The following is a 12329-nucleotide window of genomic DNA, read 5'->3' on the forward strand; positions in this document are numbered from 1 at the left end:
GTAATATTAGAGTACATAAGTAAATTTCTCTGCAAATTGTACAGCACTGTAAAAGAGACAAGATGGCTACAGGTTTCTTTGCTCTTATTTATTTTTTATTACTTTCGTTTGCTTTATGGAAGCCCTGCATGGATAAAAACCTGGTTTCCAGATTATCATTTTAGGGGAAGCCAAAAGGCAAACTGAACAGTAATTTAGATGAAATTGAGTGGGAATGGGATGAAAGAAGAGACTTAGAAATACAAACAAAAAAAAGTATGGCAACATCGGCAAATCAGTAAAGTCAATGATATATCAAGGAAATTCTTACCTGTATATTGACCATCCAGAGTGATTTGGCCAAAAGACTGATGCCTAATAGCAATTATTTCATGCCACTTCCCATCACTGTATTGTTTACCATCATCATTAGTTGTGGTAACTTCCACTGATGACTCCTGAAGAGAAAAAATAAAAACTAAATAAATATTGAATATATGTGTATATATATGTAAATATATTGAATATATGTATGTACATATAAATACTCATATGTTACAAAACCAATTTACTAATTTCAACCTTATGATTCTAATGCAAGCAGGTATAGGTCTCAAGGAGAACTCAGAGTTAAAGTTGATATCTACAATTATGAGCCTGTGTGCCTGAAATATGAACTAGGCCTAGAGCTGCAGGGTGCCTAAGAGTTACCTCCTGAGAGCCCCCATGTTGCTCAAATGTGGCCATTCTCTAAGCCAAACTCAGCATATAAATGCATTACCTCCCCCCAGCATGGGACATGACTCCCAGGGATGAGCCTCCCTGGTGCCAAGGGATTACTACCAAGTACCAGCTGATGATGTAACTAGAAAAAGACCTTGAATAAAAGGGTCAATTCTGACCAGCAGAATATCTCAGCCTACATGTAATATCAGGTATTAAAAACTGCTATTTGACCTCCACTGAAAGGGGGAAATGGAAAGGACAAATGAGTGTATAAGACTATGAGTCTCCAAAAAAAAGTTGGAAGGTCATCACAGGGGTAATGTTTATGCATACCTCAGCAGGATCCCAGGGACAGTCAAAGTAGACAGAAGCCCAGGTACTGGTTCTCCTGAGGGCTACAGAGACCCACAGTTTCTAAGGTCATAGCAGATGGCTCTGGAGTTCAGTGCCATGTCAGTTGGCCCTACTTTGGAGTTTGTGTTCCTGAGTGTGATGGTGTTGGACTCAGATATGACCTTTCTATACGTGCCTCTTCTGTTACTTTTACTGGACCTGTGGATGGCACTGGGGTTGGTGTATACTCAGGAGACCTGAATCTATGGACTGTCCATGTGACAGCCAGGCCCTGAGCCACAGCAGACTTGCAACTCCTACCATCTGGTTTATTGGACTTACCCTGGCCAGCTAACAGGGAGATGAAGAAGGTCAACCACCACACCAGGGAGCCAAGAGTGCCTACAACTGCAAGCAAGAGAATTGCTTCCGTCATCCATGTGGAATCTAAGCCCCCTCTTGATATAGAGGAGGAGTGGACATAACCATCCCAGGGTCCACAGGCTGGAGGAATAGAGTATGGATTAGAGTGAACTTACTGATATTCTACTACGGAGCTATTGTGATTAGTAATGGAAGAAATTGTAGCATTGATGTGGAGAAAGTGGCCACGGTAGCTGCTGAGGGTAGGGAGAGGGAAGAAGAGATATAATGTGGGGGCATTTTCATGACTTGGAGTTGTCCTGGGTGGTACTGCAGGGACAGATGCTGGACATTGTATGTCCTGCCATGGCCCACTGGGTGGACTGGGGGTGAGTGTAAACTACAATGTAAACCACTATCCATGTGGTGCAGCAGTGCTCCAAAATGTATTCACCAAATGCAATGAAAGTGCCACAATGATGAAAGAGGTTGTTGATGTGGGAGGAGTGGGCTGAGAAGGGTGGGGAGTATATGGAGACCTCTTACGTTTTTTGAATGTAACATTTAAAAAGAAAGAAAGAAGAAAAAAGTTAAAAAGAAGTTGATATCTAGCATCACTTTTACTTTTATGCGATGTGCTTCGTGATACAACGGTGCCCTAATCTGGAAAAAAATAAACAAAAACAAAAACACTTCTCCTTGAAATAAAATTTCTTAGAAGAGTACTTGGATTTTGAACTGCTATATTCATGAGAAAGGTAATGGGTTTCCTATTCTAGACTTTCAGATTTTCATTTTTGTGGCAAGATTATGAAAAAGAAGAGATTTTAAAACTAATAAAGTACTGTTCAGAATTGGTTCTAAAAATAGGGAAATGTCAGGCAAGTTAGTTTCTCTTACCTTCACTAAACCATTAATAACAAGAAGGAATGAGATTCACATTAAATATTAGCCAGTTATTAATACATTGAATATAAGTGTGGGGTTAAATTTAGCATACAATCCTCCCTAGTATAAAACCTAACAGTATAGCTCTGGCTATGGTAATAGTGCAGTTAAAAATTAGTTCCTTAGTGGGTAAAACATAGGAAACCGCAGGTAAGAATAGAGATTATCAAAAAGAAGTTGAGGAAACAGAGAAAGAGAAGAGAAACTTTCTGTCTTAGTACTTTGTAGCCACGTGAATACTTTTTGGTATAGAGTGGTTAATACAAAAGTAGACCCTTTAATGTTAGTATGCATGTAAGATTAAGAAAAAGATATTTCAACTTTATCACCATCATTGTTTACAACTCTACTGTTAAAAGAAAAACACACCCAGAAAATTACTCTCAACCTTCAAACCTTCAGGTAAGCAGTTTATTTCTTTCTTGGTAAAACTGATTGCCTTAGCTATAATAAACCTCATTCCTATAATTAAAAAACAAAACAAAACACCTAAATATAAGGTTGTATAAAATCTTACAATTTAAAAAATTACCTGGAATATTTCACTCTAATAATTGTGTAATACTGTTTTTCAAATGAAAAACTGATAATTATCACAAAAAGCAATGTTAATCATACCATCTTAAATGGAAATAAAACATTTCTGTTTACATTCCCTAAAATGGCATCAGTGATATAACATGTCCATTCTACTCATTTAATTGGCTTCGGTTGGGCCTCATACAGAGTATGACAACACGTATGACAAAGAATTTCAGATTATTCACACAGGCACACACAGTTTTTAATTTCCCATGAGGATGAGTGAGCTACTTCTCACATGGAGAATGCCAGAAAGTTTACCATTTAGGAAGTCCATTTTCTGGTCTTTGAATTTTTGTGGGCTGACTTTCCTTATCTCTCATGCTTCTATGTACTCTTTTATTTTCTTCAACACTATTTCAACATTTTAATATTTTACAAACACACATTTCATTATCGTAGTTTAATAATTAAAACCAGAACTGGTGTCGTGCCCAATTAATGTGCCCTGGTAGCATGCCCATTAGTTTTTCCATTAGTGAATTCAACAATACTAATGGGATTACTAGCATGGGATGCTAATTGGGCGTGACATAAGAAACTGGCTTACTTCTTAGCATACCCTTGCTAATGATGAAATTAATGAGCATTTTATTAAATGCTGTCTCATCAAAGTGTACTTAGTTAGCGTTAAAATTGTTACAAACGATGCTGCATTCTAAAGATCAGGTGTCTGAGTAAGTGGTTCTTCATATTATGTTTGGCAACAATCTGAAGCATTAATAGTTCTCTACATCAGAAATCACATTTATTAGAGACAAATTCAAGTACATAACATATAGCCTCAGCATGCCAAACTCGTTTTATGCTTAGAGGAATTTAGACTATTATTTTTTTATGTCGACTTTAAGATTTTCTCCCAACAATGTTGAGGACAATTCTGAGATCAATCTGGTGTTATTGTGCTGTTTGTTCATTTCCATTTGGAAAGTATCAGATACATTAAACAGGTGCTATTTAGATTTATCTGAAAGCTTTCACTTCCTGTTTTCCTGGAAAAGGAGGTCATGAATATTATGCAAATTTCTTGTTAAAGTCACAAAAGAGGAAACATTTAAATGGTAATCATGGGTTGATTTTGGTCAATAAAATACCATGTGATTACATCCATTCAAAATAAGGAATGGGAAGATTATAGCAAATTGTTAGACAGTTAATTAAAAAAAATACAACTATTAAGACTTGGCGTTACTTTTCCTTATTGTGTCTCTTTAACAGGGATTCCAAATGTTTATCCATAATGCGCAAACACATTTCAAATTCTAAATATTATGGAGACACATTCCCCTTCCCTTAAATATCTATTCAATACAATGTACTAGACAACTAGAAGAGAAACCTTTTTTTTCTTTTACACCTAGTCTCCATTTAGGATTACATTGTTATGCAAAAAATTTATTGCTCAAAATTTTAAAGATATTTTAAAAAGAACAAAGTACAGAAAGGCTGCAAGATATTTTTAAGCTATGCAGTAGACAATAACATTACAATTCCTTGATAACCCTTTTTGAACAATTCAAAATTTGATTATTTTTAATAAATTCAGGAATAGTCATTTAAAAATAATCAGCTTATTTTTTTTCTGATAAAAGTCAAGGTATCCACAAAACAAATAAAACAAATAAGAAATAAATTATTAAGTAATCATTAAGGAGTTGGAAATTTTATCCCAGGAAATGGGTAATTTTCTTTGGTTATGAGTAGTAGCTTATCAATGATTATTGAGTCAGTCAGTAAATCCACCAGCAGACCTTTATTTACTGAACGCCTACTAAGTTTCATGGACTCTGCTAAACCATGGGACTTTATTTGTAGATAAAGCAGACCAGACACTGCCTTCATTGGGTTTTCCAGTCCAATAAGACACATTAAGCAAATAATTATTTGTGTGATGAGTATAATATGGCACTTATTGCATAATATCTTCCTCATTTGAAGATAAAAGCTAAGGAAACTGGCTTAAAGTGGTACCTAAAGTATTTAAAACATAAATAACTCTAATCTCAATGGGAGGCATATAAAACAAACCTTCATTCTTCTTTACACCTGAGGCAGCTTTACCTTTGTACATTCATATTCCTACTAGAAAGGAGATCAATGAAAGAATATTTTAAAAAGTCACCATTCCTATTTCAACTAATTCTCTGTGTGAAAATATGTGGCGCTCTCATTATAATGTTGGTAAGGAAAAACAAGGTCGTCGCTAGTTTGAGCTCATTGTTTTATATGTAGCTAGAATATGACCCATGAGACTATACTATATCTGATTAAATTTTCTCCAACCTACCCCAAGGCAATCCTGCCCAGTTTTACTTCCCTTAAAACAAATGGTCACTTTCTTGAAAACACAGGCAACTTTTGCTTTGTGAAGAGAGATTATTCTGTATAAAAACTCACTTGGCAGATATGATAAAACCCTCCCCAACAGTCCTCCCCCTTCTCCCACCTTTTGGCTGTAAGGATTTTGTCAGGACTTGGTTGGTACCTACCAAATACGTATCCAGGTAAGGATCAGGGTAGGGACAGAGCAGCTGGGAAAGCTAATGGCAGTGATGAGTACTCTATGCAACTGTCTGACTGCGGAGGGGAAGGAGGCAGAAAGGGTTGACGATGCCCTGGGAATGTTTCCAATGTGCCTTTCTGATAACCACATAATTGTAAAGTAGATGAAAAAGATAAGACAGAAAGAGTTCTCAGGCAGCTGTTCTCAGGATCATAATGACAATACTGTGGCGGAGCAGGGTTAAGCACGGCTGAGGTCCTTACTTTAAAGGAGGTATCACATCCTTTAAAAAGAGAAGCAACACCTACATCAGAAGACAAGACAGGCAAGCTTCAGGGCTAGTGAAATCAACTTGGAAAAATTCTCCAAAGAATTTGCTCCCCATACACTTGGATTATATGCGTGTGTGTTTATAAGTTGTGCACATGATTATTAAATTCTCAAAATCTGTGATGAGCAACATATGGCCAGTGTTCTAGGTACAAAGGTAACGGTGGGGTGAATGGTTCTCTGGAGACACACGCCCAGACATGGGGATGGGCATTTGCAAAGGGGTGACCAATTGTAAGCCACCATGGCACATTGCTCTGACCTGTGTTGTAACCCTATCTATCTCAAGCAGAGACAAGGTACTTCAGTCACAGGAGAGGGATGTAAAGATGGGGTGAGGGGAGTGTCATTTTTTTAGTTTCTCAGTTCCCAGTGCATAACTGCCTAGCACAGTGCCAGGAGTACATTACATTTTCAAGAAAGTTGTATTGAATGAAATAAACTAAAATCAATGCCAGCTCGACCACTAAATCACTGTGTGACCTTCCTTGAGCCATATCATCTCTCCAGCCTTAGCATCGTCTATGAAGCAGAGAGGAAAACAATCCCTACCTCAAGTGGCTATTTCAAGAATGAAATGGGATAATTAATGCCAACCAACTTCGTATTCTTTAAAAGCTCTATAAATAAGTGGCGAGCGATTAAAGATTTTTCTCCATCTGGCTTCTCATCAAATATCCCCATCTAATCAGACTGAAGGGAGAAAAGCAGAGCCAGATTTTTCTTAATTATTGGCATTGCTCTATTTTTACTGCATTGTTTCCTTTTTCCTTTTAACTTCTAAAATTTTTATATTTTAGTATATGTTCTCTTTTTTCACCTTGTTTATTTGGATGTTATGGAGCTTTTTCATTCTATTAATAGCAAACTTCATTTTGCCTAATATTCAAAATCAAAATTTTTTTCTATTTATTTTATGGAAACAAGATACCAATATATTCTCTTCCCCACTTCCTCTCCCACCCCACTCCACTGAACTGATACTTTTAGAAATTTTCATTTCTTTCTCCCCCATCAACTGTTAGAAATTTTAGCACCCAGCAATTATTATGTTTTTCTCCCTCTTGCAGTGTGTCTATTCTAGTTCAAAGATTCTTATTTGATGCTTGTAAACATATTTCTAGTCACTGTATCATTAAATATTAAGATTTAACTTAATATGGCTACATTTATTATTCACTATTGCTTCTCCTCTTTATATTTCTGATTCAAGTTTTGTCTGGTTAGAAGACTTGATAGAACATTTTCCTTCAGTATGATGCATGGATGATACTTTCTCTGAAACTTGTAATATCAGTAAACATCTTTCTTTCATGTTGAACATCAATATAACATTGTAGCTAAAATCATGGTCTTTGGAACTGAATAACTTGGGTTTAAATCCTGACTTGGTCACGTATGAACTGTGGGACCCTAGGAAAATTAATTTATCTGTGATGCAGATTCCTCACCTGTAAAACAGGACTATTGAGAATACCTACCTCATAGAGTTGTAATGAGCCTGGTTATATGTGCATGTTTGTGTGAGTGTATATGTGTGCATTTGCCTGAGTGTATTCTTGTAGAGAAAGAGCAGTGGGAATAATACCTGGAACAAGGAAGTCCTAGAGAAATATCAGCTTTCCTTTGTGTTCACTGGAACTCCATGAAGCCCTTTCAATTGATTCATAGTCAATTCTTTCTTAAAGCAGACATTTTCTCCTATTTTAGGTTAGATTATTTTCTCTCATGCTTCTTTTTTGGTTGTTGTTTTTTTGTCCCTCTGAATCTTCTTCTAATAATATTTGTAGTATCCTTATCTTTCTTTGAATCTTTTTTTCATATTTTTATATTTCAAGAAACATAAAAATTTTCTTCAATGGTAAAATGAGGATAATAACAGAACTTAACATTATAAGTTTGTGGTTAGGCTTCAGTGCAAAAATATAAGCACACACATCAGTACCTCGCACCCAGTAGACTCTCAAAAATATCAACTCTTTTATTCATTTACCTGAGGATCAAAAAGAAAGTAAGGACGTCCATTCTTCAACTGAAGTGCAAAATACTCCTCCTGGTTGCCAGGTGATGCGGCAAAGACAATCAGACCGTCAGGCATCCTCGTCCGAAAGCTGGCCTTAATGCCTGGTGAGACAAGTGTGTCAGCAAATCAGTGCAGGGGTTCGGCTGCTTCTCTCTGATAAATGTATGTTTACTATCATTATTATTTATGATGTTGGGACTGCAGTCTGGGAATTACACACAGTAATATACTGTGATGGACCCAGCCACTTGATTTGAAGTCTATCCTGTCGTGACTGTCGGCCTGTACAGGGACACTCAAGTCCGCCATCCTGTGCACGAACATGCAATGAGGTGTGCTCCCTAACCTTGAAACGTAAATCTACCCAAGCCTCACGAACATAAAGAGGCTTGTTGTTGACCCCAAGATAGATACTCATGTGCCAATGTGAAAATATTATCAGAGCATCATAAGCATGGCTGTTTTTTGGACATGGGTGAGAAAGACATGGGGTGGGGGGCATGTTAAAAATACCTATGAGACTTAAAGAATCAGTCCAGTAACAGGAGCCTACAGATGAAAAGACCTGCCATGAAGTAACCCATAGAGTTAATTCCCAGGAAGCTCTGTGATCACCTGGCTGGCAGCCTTGAGAACCTAAGGCTCTCTACTGGTGCTTCATGTCACCACCAACACTGTCCTAGACACAACTTCCTTGTCTCATCCAACTTTCCCCAGCTCAGGAGACAGGAGGGACTTGCCAGGGTCCTCTAAAGCCTTACCACTGCCAGCACATGGCCCTAACTGCATTCTGCCTTGTATGCCACTCCTTCAACCCATACTTAGTGAACTCCTTCTGTTAAAGCATTGGGCTTAATGCACTTAAACTGGCAAAGAAGTATCAGAGGAACAATCACCATTCTCTAAGTTTCCATTTTAGTTGGAAAGGTAAACTGTATGGGCCTAAGCAGACAAATCATACTGTGAGACTCAAATAACAACTCAAGTCCACAATATTACATACTTAATGGATAATTATTTGAGTAGTGATAAAGTCTACAAGAGTAAGAAAATTGGAGGAAGAGCTCCCTTCAGGCTTGGCTAGTAACCTAAGTTCTATGTATGTAGGAGGATTTGAGCAGAATTAAATAAGATTACAACCACCTCAAGGTCGGGCACCATGTCCAATTCATCTGTCTATCCCCATGGCGTCTATCTGTACTTAGTAAATGCTTTGAAATTCGAAATGAGGAGAAAGGTAAGAGGTACAAGGTAAGGGAGAAAGTTTTAGCAAAGGTGTGAAGGCAGAAGGCAGACATGGTTTTGTGAGTTTTAGAGTGCCATTTATTAAAAAAGCATGTCTGAAATGTAAACATTTCTTGAAAACTGTTAATTGGCTGAGTACCAAATCTAACAAACCAATCCTTGCCATAAATTGAGGAAAAAGACAATTTAAAAATACCTGTAATCAGTGATACGTGGTATAGGTAAGTGGTATAGAGATATTTGTGAGATATAATTTGGTCCAAAGGCGATTAAGGAAGTTTTCACAGAGAATATGGTGCTTGGTTTTTTTTTTTTTTAGAGATTTAAAAGACTTTGGTAGAAATTATGCAAAGACCTGGGGTATGAAAAATATTGAGGGAAGGTGCAGGTGAAGGAGGGACTTAAGAAATGAATCTAGAGTAATAATTATCCAAGGTCACATCTCAGCCTGTATGCCATGGACAAATTTGGCTGGAGAAGTTTGTGTACACGACACAGGTGGAAAGGTAGGTTGTGTTAGCAGTATTTTTAGAGTGCTATGTGTTTAATACCAACAAAGGTAAGCCTAGGTCCTGAGCTTTAGGCTTTCCAAAGATACATCTCAAATTTATCCTGATCTTAGCTATCTCGTTGCCTCATACTCTGCCTCTCTTAATCCTGCCTACTCACATGTTGTGTCCATGCTGTTAGACTCAGAGCCTGGCAACTCCCTCACACACAGAATAGAGCTGTTTGCTACAACAAATCACTGTCTAGCAGTCAAACTCATCTGGACCCATGCTACTAGCTTATGGCTCTCACCACACCTAGTAAGTGGATGGAAAGTTGTGCCCCCAATCTGGAATTTCTTCTATAGGTAAAAGGAAAAGATTGAAATTTGGGTGGAGGAGGGGAGTAGGATACTCAAAGTCAGGAACAGGGCAAATAAACCCATGGTGGAATGTATGGAGGATACAGATAATTTAGCTATAGAGGAACCAGTTAGGAGATTACTGTACTTTTTTGGAATAAAATGATAAGGATTCTAATTAAGGATTGAAAGGAAAAAAATGTAATGAAAAGATGGACTCTCTACATTCCAGAAGAGACTCATTAAGACACGTTGATAATAAGATGATGGCACGGGGCAAGTAAGAGGAAAAAGAGCTCAAAACGGTCAATTTTTTTTCACCAATGACTGAGGGAAAGTTAACATTTATTAATAGAAATAGAAGTATCAGGTAAGGGAGGAAATTTTGGGCTGTGGATATTAGTTCAGTTTTAGGCACATTGAGGTTATCTTAATGATATATTTAAATATTAATGTATCACTCTTGTTATCAGTGTATAAAGCATTTTAAAGGAAATCCTAGTGAATTTGTGTGAGGAAAAATGGGAAAATGCACTACTATTCAAAATATTCACGCCACCTTTTCCTGAAAACAGATTATATACTATAAATCTCCACCTATCTGCCATGTGATTTATGATGGTCAAAGGACTGTAGCAGATATGAGGACAAGAAGTAAAACATGAGAACAGAAGCTTTAAATGCAGCTTTGTGATTGAGTTTAATTTCTGCCTCATGGATGTGCCTTCATCCTAGGTCCAAGAATAAGAAGACACGTGGGACAGAGCCAAGCAATTTGAAACATACTTTTTTACTTTAAATGTTTGCATTTAGCAGCAACACTGACTAAAGTAGGCAAAAAAGTAAAAAATACATATTTCACATTGCTAAAATTTAGATTTTGCTTAAAAATACAAGCTAACAGAGTAAAAGTTCTAAAATTCAACTTTCTGTTGCCAAGTGTTTGGAAAAATAGAGCATTCTCCTAACTCAATATTTATTCATTCATTTAACAAATATTTAAAGAGCACATACATTGTGCAGCCACTATTTTAAGCTCTTGGGTACAAAGGTATATATCCATGTCCTAAAATTTAAAAAATCTGAAAATCCAAGAGTCAGTTGGCAATATTTAACTTAATTTTCATGTGAGTGTGTTTTACACCTTATTTTTCCTAATCATAAAACTAATTCAGCTAGGATCTCGGCATAGGCGGAATTCTTAAACAACATACGTAAAATTAAGACATAAAAAAAATGTTGAAATATTTGACTGTTAGAGTTAAAACTTTTGGTTAACAAAAGACACCAGTAAGAAAGTGAAAAAACAAGTAATAGAAACTATATTTATAATATATTTATGATAATGGATATATATATATAACCAGAGTGATCCATTAAAATGGAATTCTGATTGTGTCACTCCTCTTTTTGGTATCCACTAAGGGCTTCCTAAAAGTCAAAGTCAAAGTCACAACACTAAATAATACTGCCTCTGCTGTAATTCTCATTTCCTGTTTCACTTTCTCTGCCTTTCTTCGCTGTAGTCACCTCAGGATCTTTGTAACAGTTCTAACCTCTGCCTGGAAATACTTTCCCAGGTACCTACCCACATGCCTTACTATCTCACCTTTTACAGGTTTTAAAAAATTCAGTTTCTCTGAGAGGCCCCTAGTGATTGCTCTATTAGCAATTACATCCACATTCTGCTTTACTTTCTCTATAATGCTTGTCATCTCCAATATGCTCTATGTTTTTATCATTTATTTAATTTACCTTCTCTCTCCACCTCCTAAGTGTAAGCCTAGAACAGTGCCTGGTTCCTTCTAAGACCTCAGCAAATATTTGCAAATGATTAGCTGTCGATCATTTGTCTGTACAGATGTTTCAAATATTTTCTCCCAGCTTACTATGACTTTTAACATTTAGTTGTTGTTTTTCACCATCCTACAAGCTAAAATTTTAAAGATTCAAAATTTGAAATTAAGGATTTATTTTGGAATTTGTCTTATTTTAAATATTCCTTCACCTCCAAATGATAAAAAGCAATCACTACATTATCTTCTAGCATATTCATGATCATGATTCTTTAATATTTAAAATTTTAGTCCAGGATACCCAGCTTTCCATGAGGAAATATAGTAGACTAATCCATACCTTTCTACCTTTCCACGAAAATCCATACTGAACAATGAGAGCGAAAAAAAATTACCCAAGCTCCAGTTCTTGGAGATAGAGTATAGTAAAAACTACAATAAGTGAAGTAGAGAAATTGCAAATGAGCAGAGCCAGTAGCAGAGTTCACACAGGAATCGAGATGAAGAAGGAACAGAAAAGGGCTGAGGGTGACAAAGACCCCACACTGGCCAAAATCAGATAAAATCATCCATAGAATTCAGTCTCTCCCTGAACGTAAATGCACAGAGGACCAAGGACAGGATGGGACCTAGAGCTGTACTGGTTCAAAA

The 12329-nt window shown here is 36.7% G+C and overlaps 1 protein-coding gene across 1 annotated transcript in view; it reads right to left on the reverse strand.

The window, feature by feature from the left end:
- Window positions 1-12329, reverse strand: part of USH2A (usherin) — an 838570-nt gene that overhangs the window by 464696 nt on the left and 361545 nt on the right. The window contains exons 21-22 of the mRNA XM_058275221.2: window positions 7758-7888; window positions 311-437 (exon numbers count right to left, since the gene is read on the reverse strand). Of these exons, the coding sequence (XP_058131204.1) occupies window positions 311-437; window positions 7758-7888 (258 nt within the window). The remainder of the gene's footprint in view (window positions 1-310; window positions 438-7757; window positions 7889-12329) is intronic.

This window comes from Dasypus novemcinctus, chromosome 13, assembly GCF_030445035.2.
Source record: "Dasypus novemcinctus isolate mDasNov1 chromosome 13, mDasNov1.1.hap2, whole genome shotgun sequence".
NCBI lineage: Eukaryota > Metazoa > Chordata > Mammalia > Cingulata > Dasypodidae > Dasypus > Dasypus novemcinctus.